Source organism: Brachyhypopomus gauderio, chromosome 3 (genome assembly GCF_052324685.1).
Source record: "Brachyhypopomus gauderio isolate BG-103 chromosome 3, BGAUD_0.2, whole genome shotgun sequence".
NCBI classification, from domain to species: Eukaryota; Metazoa; Chordata; class Actinopteri; order Gymnotiformes; family Hypopomidae; genus Brachyhypopomus; species Brachyhypopomus gauderio.
Window position 1 is genome coordinate 8,879,219 of NC_135213.1, and position 18,620 is coordinate 8,897,838.

Here is an 18,620-nt window from a genome sequence, read left to right on the forward strand (position 1 = left end):
CTGAATCTGTGTCCATTTTACGTTCGTTATCTATCATTGATTTGGGCTAGAGCGACTAGTTTATCAGGTGACCAGTCGGCTAAAAATGCTTAGTAGTTTGGTGCTGTGAGACATTTTACTGCACAACAAAATGATTTCACGTTGGGCTTAGAGGGCAAACGGTAGATTTGAATTTGGTAGATGTGTATGTGACCTGGCTGGTGGGGACGGGAGAAGAAGTCTATCTGTGACCGTGTGTGCTGTGCTGAAGACGCTTCCTTCCACTCGCTGAACTGAACTGCTGCTGCAGCGCATCTGGTGTTAAAGGAAGAGAGAGGTCGGGTGTGTGTGAGGTGGTGGCTCATTTCAGGGCATTGTTTTTAATCGCTCAGGTTTTCTAAAGATCATTTTAAACCGACCTCAGTAACATGTTAATAATAATTTTTTTTTTTTACCGAAGTTTTAAAAGGGCACTTTCGTTGATAAAGGGCAGAGTTGGTGGTGCTTTAGCACCACCTGATGTCTATGTGTGCACGCCACTGCACACCATGTTGAGTTTGGTATTTTTATTTTTTTCATTACATGTTCCTTTTGTAATATATTTTCAGTGCATTTGTATTTTCACTAGATATTTTATTTGTAATTCTATAAGTTCATGATAACTATCTGAGATATTGTTCACAGTTAAAAGTGTTTAATAAAACCAATACATTTGGTGGTGAAATTTGTTTGTGTGTGTGTTAAAACAGACCGGTCTATGTGCACCAGGAACACTCAAGTAAAAAACATGAGGTCAACAAAACCGAAGGGTTAAAGCAGTAATCAGTAATCAGATTATTTTTTTAAGGTAACTAAGCCATCACTGACAATGTCTTCCTCTGCTCTGTGATCTTGTGCATTTATGTGATCTCCATATTGGTCATGGTTAATGGTTCATTTGAGCTCAATTCTATCCACCCTTCATCTGTTCTGGAGCTGATTGCTTCTCCACTGCCACACGTTCATCACCACTGATCCCACAAGCAGCAGCACCAGTACCACCAGCAGAGTCCACACCCAATCTGGTACAGGGACTCCCTGCCCTCTGTCTGGATGGGGCTGGTCTTCTACAACATATACATTCACATTTTGGAGGTGTATATATAAAATCTATATTAAAACATTATACAGCAGATCTTGTGGTCTTCTGCAACATACACAGAAACATAAATATAAACAAAGGCCCTAAACACCCACCGTCCACAATAACTGTGTATGTATGAATGACTTCTTCATTTTTGATGTCCTGGATGGTGTAAACTCCACTATCAGATGGTGCTGTTCCTCTCAGCTCAACAGCAGACATGAGTGATGTTCTCTGACTGTATTCATCTTTGCACTGCAGTGAGCGTTCATGCACTGTACAAATCTGTCCACTAGAGGGTGCTGCATCTGTGCTGTTATAAATCACCTCCACTGGCTCCGATATGGGCAAATCCAAGACCAGAAGATCACCAGGCTTCATTTTAACTGAAGAATTCAAGGCTGTTGAGAAAATAAATTAGTATCTTCATTATAATAAACAGTATCTTTGACTATGTAACTACTGTAATAATGCTATTGTATTAACTGGGTAATAAACGGAGGACACTGACCCTCTATCTGCAGACTCACATCACAGATGTCTTTATCATTACAGGTACAGGTGTACCAGCCCCTCTTAGTGTAATCAACATCAGTGATGGTGAGAGAGAGATCTCCCTTCAGGTACTGATCATGGGACATGTGAAATCCCTCCTGTGACTGACAGGATGTCTGATCACACTGAGCCAGAATGTCACGTTGTTTATGGGACACAGTCCACGTGACCAGACCAGAACACGTCTGATTACAGGGGAGAGTAGCAGCACCATGAAGATTCACCTTCACTGAAGGGAAAGAGCCTGAAAGACAAACTTTAAAAGATTTTAAAATTCTGATGTTAAAAATAATAAAAATGAATTACAATGTATAGGCCTATATTTTCCATTCTGATCATGTAAAATTTTAATTTATTATCATATTACTACAAAGAAAGTTAAATCATTGCACAAACAAATGGTTTAAACATGATGACCACCAAGAACCAGTTCAGTACACCTACCAGTGGTGACTGTCAGCAGGAGTAACAGCAGGACACAGAGACACCTGCAGCAGGACAGCATGACTGACAAGAAAAAAGAGAACACAGTCAGTACTGTACAGAGGAGACAGGAGAACACAGTCAGTACTGTACAGAGGAGACAGGAGAACCCAGTCAGTACTGTACAAAGGAGACAGGAGAACCCAGTCAGTACTGTACAGAGGAGACAGGAGAACCCAATCAGAGGAGACAGGAGACCCCAGTCTGTAACGACGGGTGTACCTGTCACGTGGTTCCCGCCTCCCTCTGTCAGTCATGTCTTGTTTTGTTCTCTGTGTGTTTGGGTGTCTTTTATTTTGAAATCCCTAGTTGAAATCCCTAGTCTCTGTCTTCACACCCCTACCTTGTTCTCCGCCCCTCGTTATTGCTTTCTGGTGTGTCTTGTTGGGTTAGACGTTTGCCAAGAAGCACAAATAACCATAGACAGACATACAATTTAAGAACAACGGCAAGTGGTATCAGCTGAGTTAGTGCTCTGGTAAGAACTCAACAAATAGGTGAGTCTTCAGTCTACGTTTGAAGATAGCAAGAGACTCTGCAGTCCTAGCAGCTAATGGAAGATCGTTCCACCATCTTGGAGCCAGGACGAAGAATTGTCTGGAGTTTTGTCTTCCATAACACTTTAAGCATGGAGTTTCGAGTCGAGCCAAGCTTGAGGTTCTGAGTGATCACTGTACGGATCGACTTTTGACCATGGACATCATGTAGGGAGGGGCCAGTCCATTTTTGGCTTTGTAAGCAAGCATCAAGGTTTTATATCTCATGCGTGCCGCTACTCAGGGCCTTTCATTAGGAAATATAGGCAAATGCTAGGGGCGCCGTCTGTCCAGGGGGGCGCTCACGTGAATGCGTTTTTATTTTATTTTTTTACAAATGAACAATTAATAAATGTGAAAACAAGCAAAGTCCACATAATCATAATTTCATTGTTTAATAATATTAGTCAAATTAATAATTATAATAACACACCGCACCTATCACCCCCGCACCAAACCGCCCGCCCCCGCGCGTTCTGCGCACCTCGTTACTGTTTCTCTGTGGGGGAAATAGACAACGTCACAGAGTGAGTGACATCTCCCCGTAAATATGTCAAAAAGGCAGAAGTCCTCTGGTGCCCAGGGTAGAAAAAGGAAAAAAGTGGAGGAAGAAATGCGGCAAAAAACCAGAGGTAATATAATGGCAATGTCACGTCCAGCCCCTCCCTCCTCCCTGGTCCCGCCTAGCTTCCCCGTTCCCATTCGTTCCTCCCTCTGTCTGTCACACCCTCGTCATTAGTGCACACACCCGAGTCTCGTTTCACTGTTGCTGTTTTCTCTTGTAATAAATATCTGTACACTAGCAATTGCGTCACCTCTGCCTCTGACACGTTACATAATGACAGACCCAGATAACGTGACGCAGCAAGAGACAGGTCTAGTTAACCCGTTGAATGACCAAGGAGAGAAATATTTTGGTGTGAGACTGAGTAACCTCCAGTCGTTCCTTGTGTGTGACTCTAAGGGCAACCCTATTGCGCTTCCCTCCCTGGCCAGCCGCCCGGAGGAATACAATGGTGAAACTACAACTGCTGACAGTTTTTACTTGCAATGCAACATGTATAGCCGATTGCTTACCTGCCCCAGACCTCCAGAATATGTACTGGTGCTGTTTTTCAGATCCCTGCTAAAGGGGAAAGCATTGCAATGGGCAGACATAGTGTTGTCTAACCGTCAGGAGGAAGCGTGGACAGTGGCTGGTTTTACTGAACTGATGCGTGCTAGGTTTGCCGGGGTTACTGCCCAGTCCATCTCTCCACTGTCCTGTAAATGTCCTAAAGTGCTTCCCCAGGAAGATTTTGGGGGGAGCTGTGCCCAGGTCTCTACGCCCACCTGCGTCGCCCAGGTCTCCACTCCAGATGACGTCGCTCCGGCGGCCCGGCCCCCCGATGATGTCTGCCCGACTGCCTCCTCGTCGCCCAAGTTCCCTGGGACCTCCCTTGTTGTCTCTGATGCTGTGACCCAGAGGGGGTCGCCCGCTAAGCCATCCCCTTCGGCCCAGAAGGGGTCTTTATTGGCCCCAGCCCTCGCTCCACGTCTGCCGGCCCCTCCGGTCCCCGCAGCCCGTCGGCTGGTCCCACCGGTCCTATCTGTTCGGCAACTGCTCCCTGCGGCCTGTCGGCCGGCCCCACCGGTCCCTTCGGCCTGTCGGCCGGCCCCACCGGTCCCTTCGGCCTGTCGGCCGGCCCCACCGATCCCTTCGGCCCGTCGGCTGGCCCCACCGGTCCCTGCGGCCCGCCAGTTCGTCCCGCCAGGCCTTTCAGCACTTCAGCCAGTCCAGCCGGGCCCCTCGGCCAGTCAGCCAACCCAGCCGGCTCCCCTGGATGCTCCTCAGTCTGCGCAAGCCCCCGCAGTGACTGCTTTGCCCACCTGTGGGCCTGGGACTGATTCGGTGCCAAACAGGTTGGATGCTGGCCCCCATGTTAGTCCTGTTTTGTGGGAGTCCTGTGTTCCCTTTGTTGCCCTGTCCCCTTCCTGGCTTCCTGTTGGTCCCTGTTCCTGTGTGCGTTTCTGTCCGTGTCCATGTGCCTGTCCCTATGTCCGTCCTTGGTGGTGTCCTCCATGTCCCCGTGCCTGTCTCTGTTCCCCAGATCGTCACCCACTTTGTTTCCGTCCCTGTCTCTGTCGTCCTCCGTCTGATTGCCTGTGTCCCAGTCTTCCCGAGTGTCCGGTCCTGTACCCTTGACCACGTCTTGTCCAGCCCCCTTGGTTCCGCCTCCCGTGCCGGCTCCCTGTCCTGTCCCGTCTGGCCCCGTTCCCACTTCGCCGCCCGTTCCTTGTCCCGATCCTCCCATATGTCTAGAGTCCGGGCCGCTATGTCCATCCTGCCCCGTGTCTGTTGTCCCTGCCCCGGCCTTGCCCGCTCGTCTCCCTCTGTGTCGTGGTGTCTCTGTCCCCAGCGTCTGTCCGGCCCTCCCTTGAGGGGGGGTTTATGTCACGTCCAGCCCCTCCCTCCTTCCTGGTCCCGCCTAGCTTCCCCGTTCCCATTCATTCCTCCCTCTGTCTGTCACGCCCTCGTCGTTAGTGCACACATCTGAGTCTCGTTTCACCGTCTTGTTTTCTGTGTGTATATAACCCCCGTAGTGTTTCACTCCCATGTCGGTCATTCCTTGTACGTGAGTCCTTTCTCGCTTTTCCGCTCTCCCATGGTCCTCTGCTTATCATTCTGTCTGTTCATGTTCTCTGTCTTGTATCTAGTTTTGGTTGTGGTTTTATGTTTTCTCCTCATTGACCTTTTCCCTGCTCCGTGTAGTCTAGCTCATTTATATATATGTGTTGGTTTTTAAGCTTCCCCCTCGCTGTTTACCCCTAGTTACATTTTTTCTGTAGTCTGGTTTAGTATTTTGTCCATAGACTGGTATTTGTGTTTTAGTCTTTCTCTCCCTTGAGTAGTTGCCCCTTTGTTGTATATGGTTCTCCCCTTTGTGTTTTCTTAGTGTGTTCAGTTGTATGGTTCCTTATGTTTTCCCTTTCTCTAGTTGTCTTGCCTTCTCATGCCACAATATTATCCCTTCTATTGTATAGTGTAGCTCCTTTCTGCCTTTGGTGTTTCTGTCTGGTGTTTTGCTGTTTTCTCTTGTAATAAATATTCGTACACTAGCAATTGCGTCACCTCTGCCTCTGACACGTTACAGGTAATATGTGATGAATTAACACTATACCAGTGGTGAACCGTCAGGGTCTTCAAAGCCTTCTCTGAAAGTCCATTGATCTTAAAAAAGATGCTTTCTTCTTCTTTCGGCAATTCCTGTTTAGGGGTTGCCACAGCGGATCAAACTCCTCCATCTGGCCCTGTCCTGAGTGTCCTCCACTGACACACCAGCCACTCCCATATCCTCTACCACTGCATCCATAAACCTCCTCTTAGGTCTACCACTCCTCCTCTTGCCTGGAAGTTCCATCCTCAAGACCCTCCTACCAATATACCTCTCCTCCCTCCTCTGTACATGTCCAAACCATCTCAATCTCTCTTCTCTAACTTTATCTCCAAAACATGCTACATGTGCTGATCCTCTAATAAATTAATTTCTGATCTTATCCTTTCTCATCACTCCAAATGAGAATCTCAACATCTTCATCTCAGACACCTCCATCTCCCTCACCTGTCTCTTTGTCAGTGTGTGATGATGTAGACCTATACACCTACACATCACCAATAGACATATGACTATGATTATGATTGTGATTATGATTTATGAGTATGCTTACCTGTGACCAGTCTGCATCCATCTGACTAAAAGAGTAAGAGTTTAAAATTCAGGCTTTTACTTACCTGGGCAGGTGCAACCATATATTGGACATACTTGGTCAGGCTCAGTTTGCACTATTTGCACTCTGTATTGACAGAGAAGAACTTTTTGTTTTGTACATAATACAGTGAGTCCCCGCTTAACGACGGGTCTGGATAACAACGGACCGGAGTTACCACCGACTTTTAATTTAATTTTGCGCGGTGCGCGGAGGAACTGTGGAGTGTTGTGTAGTGGAGTGTTGTGTATGATAAGCCCATCTCGGTAACGCAATCGCTCTTTCTCACGCTGTACGCACGAGAACATTTAGTTTTTTCTATACTGTATTTACGATCAAAGCGTATCTAAATATAGGGTCACGCTTAACGACGAAAAACTGCTTTACGACGGACTTTTCAGTCTCTTACATAATGCATGTTAAGAGTTATAATAAAACATTTCAAAATGCATGTTTAAAGTTAAATAAAATTTAAATAAAAGTCTGTTGTCCAGTCACATAATTTGTAATTTTAGTGTAATCTCGTCTCGTCTCGAATCTCGTGAACCCAGTCTCGTGTCTCGTCTCGTCTTGTGAGCTGAGTGTCTCGTCACACCCCTATTAATAACCCAATTAAATCCACTGGTAAATGCACGATCTGGTAAATGTAGTGGTAAATGTTCGCTCTCCTGCCTTGTCCCCGGTGTAGCACTAGGTCCTGCTTCTCGTCCCGCTTAGCAGTAAATGAATTACATGAATGAAGAACGTTCGTATGATTGAAACGCAATTTGGCCTCTATGGTGGTTCTGATATTGCTGGCAACTCTGTCATTGAAATTGCCGATTTCGGAAGTGCTCTGTTTGCTTATTAAGTCAATATGATAATTAAAATATATAGGCTACATATAATCTCCCGACCCCCCCCCAAAAAAAGTCCTCGGATCTACACGATGGAAGGTCACCCTTTTCAACTTCAAAACGACGAATTTCGCCAAAAGGTGACGGATTATCATGCCTGCTTTAGAGCTTTTATTATGGATTGGCAGTTTAATCAACGAATCATATTTCGAATTAGAATCGTGGGGCATACTCCAATGGTCTCTGTGTATTCTCGCTGGTCCTCGTGCGTCAGTTCTACGTTGTTGGTGCCTTGTGAGCTTTTAGCTCGTGTTAGCTAATTAGCAGCTCCTAGCCAGCACTACCGTGAGGTTTTACAAGCGGAAAGGATGGAATCGCAGGATGTTTATAATAGATAAGTGTTCAGCTATTAATAATTTGCTGACATTTGTGAACAAATTGTGATGTTTGGACTTCTAACTGACTGGCAATTGGTGGTTAAATGATGCAGACGTTGTGTAGGTACTTTGCACATAGTACATGCGATGATGAAAACAGTGGTGTGGACGTGTTTTAATACTATGGTCATTGGCTCTCATTTTTATTAGAAACAAATCCAAAATGTTGCAAAATCTGTAGCAGTGATGTTTTTCTTTGAAACCAGCTTGCTTGACTCACAACTAACACTCAATCTTCATTGTGGCTTTTTCCCCTCTGTATGATCTTAGTGAACTCCGTAACCAATCAGTGAGCTCCAACTGCTGACCCTGCCCACAGATCTTTTTGATGGATGCGCAAAATGTCTTAAATGCCCCAATCAACCCGATACAATCAACCCGATGATTGATGATGCAGGGGGCACAAACCAAAATCTCGCCTAGGGCACCACATTGGTCAGGGCCAGCTCTGCCGCTACTGGAAGCCAGTGAAGAGAGCGTAACAGAGGAGTCACATGTGAGAACTTGGGTAGATTGAAGACCAGTCATGCTGCAGCATTCTGAATTAGTTATAGAGGTCTAATGACCCATAGAGGTAGACCTGCAAGTAGGGAATTGCAGTAGTCCAGCTTAGAGATTAGACTGCACAAGCACTTGAGTAGCTTCCTGTGAAAGGAAGGGTCGTATTCTCCGTATGTTGCAGAGGAGAAATCTGCAGGATCTGGTCAGTTTTGAAACATGTGTTGAGAAGGACAACTCAAAAACAAACGTCAAGACACAACATAAATATGAAAACTGACCCCGAGAAATAAGAATTATCAAATTTTGTGACTGTGGCCAAAGTGAAGGGGGTGACGTTATGATGTCCACATAATAATTAATTTATGTTTATAGCCTCCCTCCAGGTAGTACTGTTCGATTCATATTGTTGTACACTAACCCTAATACTAACCTAACCCTAACCGAACCTTAACCTAGCCTAACCCTAACATCGACCTAACCCTAACCTAACCGAACCTAATGTAAACTAACCTTAACCTAACCTTAACCTAACCCCAGGGGCGGATCTAGAAAAATATTTATGGGGTGGCGAGAGGGGGGCAGGAATTTTTCAGGGGTGGCAACATATGGCAGACGTATATATTCTGAATTTGATCACAGTTTGATGAGAAATAGTATGTACACTACAAAAGGGCCATTTACAAACTCATACAAACTTAACCTCATGTGAACAATGTCTTGCATTTGAGGTTTCATGTGAAACAGTTCATATTAGGAATAAATGATCATATAATGTAATAAACGTAATAGGAAATACAGTAGTAGTATGGTAACACTACTTTAGGTGAGCATTAACAAAGGAAAGGCATTAAAGTGAGACACAGGTGATGAATGGCAGATGTTTGAGAGGGAAAGCAAACAGTTTTTGACTATGTCAGAGTGGTTGCGTTACAGGAAGCATTTGTACAAGAACAAACTATTCAAAGAAAAACTTACCCATGAAAATCTATGGACTGAGCTGTACTAAGGTGAGCATAAACACAATGTCTAGAACTTTCAAACAAGGTTTTGGACATAGTTTTTATTATTTTTTTATTCACCCCCATCAGACTGTGTTTACACACACTAACATTATAGTCTGGGGGAATATTTTTAGGTTAATTTGTTTAATTTTGTAATTTAGCAATAGATACATTGTACACAAAATATTAAAACTGTCCCCATCTCATCACACTCTCACACTTTCCTCACAAGTTTCTTCAATTATTCATATTTAAGCAAAAATTTATATTTATATTTATTTAAAGTCTAAGCAGTGTCTCTTAAATACCCCTTATAGCAAAATGTCAGTTTTGTCATTTGTTGTTCTTATTCATGTGTATCTTAGTATACTATGCAGCAACAATTTCCATACCATGTGGACCAGCTCACCTGGAGATTGTTGGAGATGTCTCAGACACTCTCCTTTCCCTTTCACTGTCTGAGTGAAACTGCATGTTATCTTGTATATCTTGTCCATATCTTCACCGCTGTGGTGTTCTCTCACTTCCTCCTGTACCTGGTGGCCTATTTCTCTTGCCCTTCTCTCTCTCTCTCCTTCGACCTTTCCCTTTCCCTCCTCTCTCTCCTTCCACCTTACCCTGCTCTTCTCTCTCTCTCCTTCCAATTCCTTTCTCTCTCCTTCCATCTTATCCTGCTCTTCTCTCTCTCCTTACACCTCATCTTCGTTTACCTTGCTCAGTTATTTTCTATTTCTCTCGCCTTTCTCTTTGATGAGAAAAAACTATGTATGCTACCTTTTCTCTTAATTTCTGTAAGAAACTGAAGTAACTTCTCAATGTTTTCCTTGACAGACAATGAGTAAATATTAGTTTAACCTGCTTTACACAGAACCAATGTCAGACCTAGCTAACATGTATGTTTAGCGAAATAACGTTCATCAACCTCATTTTTATCGTCATGGACAAAATTTTGATTTCATAGGTGGGGGGACACAAATGGCTTGAGAACTGGGGAACACATGATGTCTTCGATCATTGGCAGAGATAAATTCCTGGCAAAGTTTTTTCCTGTCCAAGGCATCAAGCCTTTCTTGGTGTATGTGACAAACTGCCACATTGTTCAGGCGTTTCTGTTTCATACAGTTGCTAAGCCAGGTCTTTACCCTCTAAACTCCTCTCAGCTTCAGCAGAACTACCAACAACAACCTCACAAGGACCTCCACCTGATCAAAAAGACCTGACTTCAGACAGCATGCCTCTGAGGATGGTTGCAGCCTCTGTGCTTGATATGTAGGTGTTCTTTGACTTGAACATGGCTAACTGCACATCCAACATCCTCCTGTTAATCTCTGGATACTGGGCCACAATAGCATCACTTTTTCCAGGAACAAGAACATTCTCCAACTTCTGAAGAACCTCAAGGCTTGTTTGATTAAACCGCTCTCTGAATTGTACGTCAAGTATTCTGAAGAACTCCCCTCTGAAGTAATCAACAGTTGCAGCTTCACCAGCTAGGCTTTTAGGTGGCCTGCGGATACGAGGTATTTCAATTGGGCTGATGTTCAGTGAGGTGACCAGCTCTGTTGCACTGTCAAAGATCTGTTGCAATCTTTCCTGTTCTTTTCGCTTGCAGAGCTGTCTTGACATAATCTACTGCAGCCTGCAATTGTGATGGTTTGGCTTTGTAAGGATTTGTTGAGGCATTCCATTTCCTCAAGAACTTCCAATGCAAGATGGAGTCCCAGCACTGTGTTCCCTTTCTGGAATCTGTCAAGGAGACTATTTGCTTTTGTAGCTGTTTCTGAGCCACCAGCTGAAGCCATCTCCTCCAAACTGAGCAACACTGCCTCATACTGTCAGAGGATTGAATGGACTGCTGCGACTAGCACAGTCCACCGTGTAGGACACGGTGGCTTCAGTGTGGTAAACAATCCATGTTTAGATGTGGCAATATTGCAGAAGATGGTCTTGAACTTCCCTAAAAGTCCAAACAGATGCCCCAATTCATGTGGACACACTGTAGCGCGTCACGGACGATGAATGAGGCTACACAAGTTGCCTGTGTTATCAAATTAACACAGTGAGGACCACAGTGTACAAACAATGCCAGTGGTTGTGCTTGTGTAAGATAGGCCTGCTCCATCATATGTCTGTCCCCGGAGCCCATCAAGAGACAAATTTAGACGAAGCAGCACATCTTTGGCTACATTTGCAAGGTTTTGTCCTGTTGTAAGTGACACCTCATAAACCAACAAATTCAGAACGAGGTTCTGGTCAACTTAGCGAAGACATATTGATTCCTGTTTGGTCCCAGTAATGTCCTGTGTTCCATCAATAATGATGGAGTATTGCAACTGTGGTTGTGATCTGATTTCAGTGGCTATATTTCTGACAATGGAGTTTTCCATTATGCTCAACATGTCATTTTGGATTTTGGGGCTTGTGTAATCATGAGCACGTGAATTAAGCCACTCGGACAGCATGGAATCATCATGTGATCAGTTATCTGATCTGGTACTGCTCCTCGACCTTTACTGCCTGAGCAGATCCTGGCTGCTGTTGATACAGTTAAGATAAACATAACAAAAGGTGTAATATCTATGAGCCATTTATAATGTAATTAATTACAATAATGACAGAAAAGATTGCCAAATAAATTTGTTTATGCCACTCCCTGTGTACAGTTAGTTCCTGACCCTGTTCATGAGTGCTTTAATTCGCCTAAATGCAGTATGAACCTAAAATGGATTTATGAGGAAATGGTACAGTGAAATCTTTCTAAACTTACTAACCTACTAACGCATATAGGCGCAATCAGATTTAAACCACGGATGAATCGCAAAAGCGCGGATAGCATAATAGATATTGTGCAATATAATGAATATTTATTAAAAAGGAAATAACACTACGCTACAACACAGAAGGCAAAGAGAGACTACATTAAACACGGAAGGGGTAATATCATTAAACAGGAATACGAGGCAACTAAATAAAGAAGATGGGTACGGGATCATAACCAACTAAACGTACGACTAAGGCAAAGGGGAGAACATTAAACAACGAGGGAAGCAGAGACTAAAGGGGAAAAGAGAGAACGAGTTACAACACGGGATACGAAAGAACTAAACTAAAGAGGGGATAGACACCAGCGAAAAGGAAACTAAAGCACAACACAAACCTTGAACAAGCCAGATAACGCGGAGCGGAGCAGGACAGTTTGGAGATGACCGCAGCATCACTGTGCGCCAGGGCACAAAGCAAGGTCCATAAATACAGATGGCACAGAGTGCTGACCTCATCCTGCCGTCCAGACTGTCAGATGGAGAAGCGTGATTCATCACTCCAGAGAAATACCTCCATTGCTCTAGAGTCCAGTGGCTGCGTACTTTACACCACTGGGTACATCCGACGCTTTGCATTGTAGCCTACTTGGTGATGTATGGCTTGGATGCAGCTGCTCGACTATGGAAACTCATTTCATGAAGCTCTCTGTGCACTGTTCCTGAGCTAATATGAAGGCCACACGAAGTTTGGATGTCTGTAGTAATTGACTCTGCAAAAAGTTAATTTCCTTTGGGATCAGTTTATTCAATTCAATTCAATTCTTCGTACTATACACTTCAGCATCCGCTGACCCCATCAGTTTACGTGGCCCGAGTTGCTGACGTTCTCAAACACGTCCATTTTCTTATAATACAGCCAGGGCCTTAGTGGGCTCCTTTTTCAGCCCGGGAGTTTCATGCCCAAATCCGGCCCAAAATTATTTTTCCCTCCCAATCGGCCCAAACTAGAGATTGACACGAGCCGGCCCATCGGGAATCCTCCAGAATCTCCCGATTAGCCACTCCGGCTCTGAATACAGCTGATGGTTGACTGTGGAATATTTAGGAGCGAGGAAATTTCACGACTGGGTTTGTTGCACAGGTGGCATCCTATCACAGTTCCACGCTGGAATTCACTGAGTGACACATTCTTTCACAAATGTTTGTTAAAAACAGTCTGCATGCCTAGGTGCTTAATTTTATACACCTGTGGCCATGGAAATGATTGGAACTCCTGATTGCAGTAATTTGGATGGGTGAGTGAATACTTTTTGGTTATTTGCAAACCAGATTACAGCATCTCTTGTCTATAAAAATGTTTTTTGTAACCCAGATTGGATTTTTTGCTGGTTTAAAAAATAATTTTTCTTACTCTTTTTTGAATCATATTGACTTTTTTTTTGTGTAATTTGGCAGGTCTTTTAATGGGTTTGAATATTTATATTCTGTACAATCTGCACTTGGGCTACTGCAATACCTGAATTTCCCTCTGGGATTAATATTGTCAGGGCCTGCACTGCCCTGTCTCGCCACAAGAGGTCCACCTCCCCAAAGTTCTAGACAGCGCAGCTGTTTTTCATTAATGTGATTGACAGGCAAACTTAAACCCGCCCAGCTCTCAATCACACTGGGGAGTAGTGCCATTCCTTCAGTGTTTGCATACCAAGCGTTTGTTCCCTGATTCTGTCTTGTTCTTTCGACCTTGCCTTAGCCTAGCCCCTCTGTTACCTCTGAACTGGTTTGGATATTTGGATTTTGACCTCTGCCGTTGTATTGCTATGTTTTTTTCTGGATTTGCCCTCCTTTATTAAAACCAGCACATGGATCCAAATCAGCCTCGTGATTCTGCCACCTTACAAATATAGTGATTGACCATTCAAAACTTTGATCATTTTCAATAAATGGAGCAATTGATCAATCTTTCTATTTATCGATCTATTGACTGTGAATCACACATTCTGTGCCACACTCTCCTTCAGGTTGTTGAATAACAACCTTTGCATATCAATAACAAACAAAGAATTTGATAAAATCACAAATGTGAAGTATTTCTAAAGTATTTAGAAAGTGCATTTCTCAAAACACAATGAAATACCTGCAAAAACACACCACTCAGAATTCTTTGTTTTTACTTCAAAACAAAGATTTAGGTCAATCAATTTGTCAGTGCCATCAGAATATCTAGTCTGTGTGTCATTGCCTATGAACAAGGCAGTCAAAATACTTAGTCACGGTGTCAGTGCAACAGTGTAGGAAATTTTGATTGAAACTAGCTTTTCATTTCAAGAATCACACGTTCTGTGGTGTATGAAGTGAAACGATACGTGTTACACACAAAGTACAAACTTACACAGAACACAAAATCACATATGACTGTATGTGGGCTGCAAAAAATTGGACTGGAATCAAATTTAAACAGTAGTGTAAAACACCATTTCTTCATGGACTACCTTTACAGGTTTTACATTTTCTTATCTGAGTGCAGATTAACACCTCTCACAGGCCTTTACAACCCACAAGTCCCATCAGCATTTCCTGCTGATGGCACACAGGCTACAATGAACTACAGTGAATCAGCTACCAGTGATTTCAGAGGCAGTAGTGGCCTGGGCGGAGCTAATGGAGGATGAACAGGAGCACAAGCATGTGGGTGAAGTCAGGAGCAGGGGTGGAGTCAGGAGTGGGGTGGAGTCAGGAGCAGGGGTGGAGTCTCGAGGTTCAGCAGGATACAACAAGCAAGGAAGAAATTAAGAAAAAGAAAAAAGAACCTGAAAGAAACCATAAAATGGTTATTGATTTAACACCCAAATTGGGTTTATAAATGTGGGGTTTCTACTCATATATGCAGCACAATTACCGAACAGTGAATGACATACCTGCAAGGAAGATGCTTGCAGGTGATGCACTGTTTACTGAAAATTCAATAAAAGAGTTGAATTATGAAGGTTACTTCAGGATGATTCTAATACGAGAACAGCAGAATATTTCTGTGTGTGCACAAAACCTACCACTGTCTGTATACTCCCTCTTGCAGTCTAAACCTAAAAATGAGACTTAATATTAGTTAAGCTGTTCTAGAATATTAACATACATAGTATAACAAACAAAACATCAAGTTCAGACTCACTGGTCTGATCTTTGGCACATTCTGCATTTTCTGTAGAAAGAAAATAAAACTGAACTAAATTACCAACTATTTTTCTATTAACATTTTCAAATCATTTTCAGTATTGTACATTTACACTGACATGGTGTGTAGTGTTTAAGAAAAGGCTCTTACCAACAGGAAGCTTCTCGAGGTCATCGTTCATGCACACCAAATCTGATACTGTTTGCTTGATGCATAAAATTCCATTTTTTTCTTCAATCAGACACAAGGTTCCCGCCGTGATCTTTGAACACGCCTCCTCCTTCATCTTACTGAAGCACACGCCTCCTTTGTCCTCTTTTAGTAAGGTGACTTTGAATCGGCAGGGATCTAATAAACAGACAAACATTAGTTTTTATCAGAACAAATACACACCAGACTATTTCTGTTATTTATTTCTTTGACAAGGAAACATTTGCATTTATTTAAATATAGACTGACCTAGCTTGAAATTTGAAACATACAGCTGGTATGTTCGTGACACAAACCTTACATTAAATGATCAAGAATTCTATTAAAAAAAAAACATGTAATTATTCTTGGTGAAGGTCTGGTCAGTCATTACCAGTTTGGTGTGAGCTGCCAGTCCAAAGGGATAAACATAAGAAGAACGAAAAAAGGTTTGTCTGAAACACAATATAAAATGTTGTTATATTCTTCATGCATAAATGTGGCACTAATATATATGATTTAATATTGTGTATATATATATATATATATATATATATATATATATATATATATTAGCTTTTTGAACTGACATCAGGGGGTAAGAAAGAAATTCCTGCTGTTAATGTTTCATGATGCTCGGATTCAGAGAATGCAACATATGTACTATGCACATGTAGGCAAGAACACTCAAAATACCCAGGGTTTCCCAGAAAGTAATTTCAAAAGAATGACGTGGGTACAAATGGCCCCTCTCTGTGTTTATATTGTGATGCATGGTTAATATTTCCTGTATTGTCTTGAGTGTGTCTTTAAAACTTCCTAATGAGTCTATGTAGGTGTCAGATTGAGCTATTTGGGCTTACGTATACAAGCACAGAGTGTGTCCCGCACACTTGTCTTAAAACCCTGCTGAACAACTGGCCGCAATTTTCACACACAAATTCAAAAAAGTCCAGCCTTGATTCAAACACTGCACTGTCATCCCAGTCCCCAAGAATCCCTCCATCACAACCATGACACTATGGCCATCAAACTCATCCAAGATGGTGATGAGTCTGTACACCGAAGGGAAGCTGAGCCTGGAGCTCTGGTCTATGTAGAACTACATATGTAGTCTACATTCATTGTAGCTGGACATGCCCATTCAAGACCGTGGAGATGATGGTGGACTTTAAGAGATCTTCCCTCAGCACCGCCTCCACTCACAATTTTCAGCAGCCCAGTGTCACTGTAGAACCCCTCAGGGTTCTGGAAAAAAAACTCTTTCAACTCCTCCCATCTGGCTGGATCTACTTGTGTAGTAAAACTCCCCTAGATGCAGGAGTACTTTCCACCCTCATGGCTAACTATTTCCACCTACTTGGTTATAGCTTCTCTTTCCGGAACATGCCAGAACATGCTGCTCGAAACTACAATTAATTACAACTCCAGCTTCACTCTCATACATTTGCAATGGATTTTCCATCCAGCCATCCCAGCATCTCCAGGTACACCATGGGCAGGTCGCCAGTCCACCGCATGGCCAAAACACACACATGCACGCACACCTACGGGCAATTTAGAGTGATCAATCAACCTAACACGCACGCCTTACTGGAGTACCGGGAGAAAACCCACACAGGCACAGGGAGAACATGCAAACTCCACACAGAGCGAACCGGACCAAGAATCAAACCCAGACCGCCTTGCTGTGAGGCGACAGTGCTAACCACAACCTTTTAAAGATTTCAACCTTTTAAATATTTTTATTTTATGCTTATTTAACCAGGGTTAAATCATACTGAGATTTAAAAAAATCTATTTGTGACCCCAGGTCAAAAACATCAGCACACAAACAGAGATCAACAAAATATATAAACTGTTCAATATTTACTTATCTCAACCTATAACAGAACTATTTTACTCATTACTTTATCTAGTAACCTTGCCATTTACACCATATACAGAAAATGTAGACTGAGGTGCAGCTAAAGAATCTTCAAGTATGGTCCAAGAGTGAAAGTTTAGAATTCTAAAATGGCTACACACACTAGCCCATTTCCCCCATTAAAAACAAGCACTACATGTAAACCTATTTTATAGATTTAAATGAATAATTCAATAAGATATTAAAGTTTAAATAACTCACCATTACTAATACAGTACACAAACGTGGGCAGGACGAAGCTGGGTGAAGCAGTCGCAGACGTATCGCTCATTGCTTCATTTGTGCAGCTCTGTGCAGCGTAGTGAGCGTGCTGGGCGCACCAAGGTGGAAGTTGCCTAACCAATTTTCCACTGACACAAGTGCACCGAACTCACAAAACTATAATTCATCTCACAGTTCGTCTTTATTTACAGTGTAGATGGTAAAATAAAAATCATGCCCAAGAAGATATAATAAAGAAGAGACTTATGTTTATTTGTTTTGTAAATAGCAGAAAGATCCATTGACATGAGTATTGTTGTGTTAGGTAGTACATGTTTCTAGCAGTAGTAGTGGCGTAGTCCCTCAAGTAGACATTATTGTTTACAGTACATGCAAGCAAATCTTTGAGCCTGCCCGCTCACAGTTGGTCAGTCTTGACTGTTAACATGACTCATAACCAGAGGTGGGCAGTAACGAAGTACATTTACTTAAGTACTGTACTTAAGTACAGTTCTTGAGTTTTGTACTTTACTTAAGTTGATTTTTTAAAAATACTTATGACTTTCACTTCACTACAGTTGAATAACAAATACAGTACTTATCACTCCACTACATTTCTGTCCAGCTCTCGTTACTCGTTACTTCCACACACAACTCTCCTCCCCTCCCCCGATAGTATTTTCACAGGTGACAGCCTATCAGCAATCAAGGATGTGTCTGTGAGGTGTAAAATCAAGTTCGGTGTCGCTAGTCGTTCTTTTCCTAAATAACAGCAACATGAACGGAGACGGCGGTGATGCAGCATGCCAGGGTTGCCAACTTTTCAAGATCGCTTGGAGTGAGATTTGAACCTGGACTTGGTGGCGAACGTAAGTTGTTGAGCGGGGGGGGGGGGGGGGGGGGGGGTGAACGTTACCGGTGCGGTGAAAAATTGAAAAATGGACACAAATTAAGTATTATATCGCGATCGCCGGTGGTTGATAGATATAGATCAGAGGTAAATAAACTAGATTTTTTTTCGGCGTGAGATATCGGAAGTGTGGCGCGAGAGCGTGTGAAAATGGTCAAATGCGTGTGTCTCACGCTGGCAACCCTGGCATGCTTTTTCGAGTACTTGCACCCATGGCCGTATCTCGACAAAATGTTCAGTTTTCTGAACGGATAAATCATTCCT

The 18,620-nt window shown here is 43.0% G+C and overlaps 2 protein-coding genes across 3 annotated transcripts; both read right to left on the bottom strand.

Moving 5' to 3' along the window:
- Positions 1 to 371: 371 nt before the first annotated feature.
- LOC143510210 (uncharacterized) lies at positions 372 to 12,511 on the bottom strand. Of its 2 annotated transcripts, none has more exons than XR_013129928.1 (5): positions 12,356 to 12,510; positions 2,102 to 2,164; positions 1,614 to 1,913; positions 1,216 to 1,503; positions 372 to 1,085 (listed from the first exon to the last, which is right to left on the bottom strand). XR_013129928.1 is itself a non-coding variant. In XM_076999316.1 (5 exons), exons 1-5 carry the CDS (start codon positions 12,474 to 12,476, stop codon positions 940 to 942), a joined length of 906 nt encoding a protein of 301 aa, XP_076855431.1. In that variant the 5' UTR covers positions 12,477 to 12,511; the 3' UTR covers positions 372 to 939. The 2 variants fall into 2 exon arrangements, 1 of the variants encoding a protein (XP_076855431.1); XM_076999316.1 differs by having other exon boundaries at positions 1,614 to 1,901; positions 12,356 to 12,511.
- A 1,593-nt stretch (positions 12,512 to 14,104) lies between these two features.
- Positions 14,105 to 18,314, bottom strand: LOC143509714 (uncharacterized). The gene is made up of 7 exons (XM_076998547.1): positions 17,447 to 18,314; positions 15,713 to 15,773; positions 15,280 to 15,477; positions 15,127 to 15,156; positions 15,008 to 15,040; positions 14,876 to 14,911; positions 14,105 to 14,767 (listed from the first exon to the last, which is right to left on the bottom strand). The coding sequence occupies exons 1-7, from the start codon at positions 17,447 to 17,449 to the stop codon at positions 14,718 to 14,720; spliced, it is 411 nt and encodes a 136-aa protein (XP_076854662.1). The 5' UTR covers positions 17,450 to 18,314; the 3' UTR covers positions 14,105 to 14,717.
- Between the last annotated feature and the right edge of the window lie 306 nt (positions 18,315 to 18,620).

Bases quoted from the DNA above. Each gene is read 5' to 3' on its own strand.
- LOC143509714 (XM_076998547.1), bottom strand. The intron at 15,478-15,712 runs GTAATGACTGAC...TCTGTTTATTAG, and splicing joins TGGCAGCTCACACCAAACTG to ATCCCTGCCGATTCAAAGTC. The intron at 14,912-15,007 runs GTAGGTTTTGTG...TTGAATTTTCAG, and splicing joins GAGGGAGTATACAGACAGTG to TAAACAGTGCATCACCTGCA.
- LOC143510210 (XM_076999316.1), bottom strand. From the start codon at position 12,476: ATGAGGTCAGCACTCTGTGCCATCTGTATTTATGGACCTTGCTTTGTG. The intron at 1,504-1,613 runs GTCAGTGTCCTC...TTTTCTCAACAG, and splicing joins TGTGAGTCTGCAGATAGAGG to CCTTGAATTCTTCAGTTAAA. The intron at 1,086-1,215 runs GTGGGTGTTTAG...TATATGTTGTAG, and splicing joins ATACACAGTTATTGTGGACG to AAGACCAGCCCCATCCAGAC.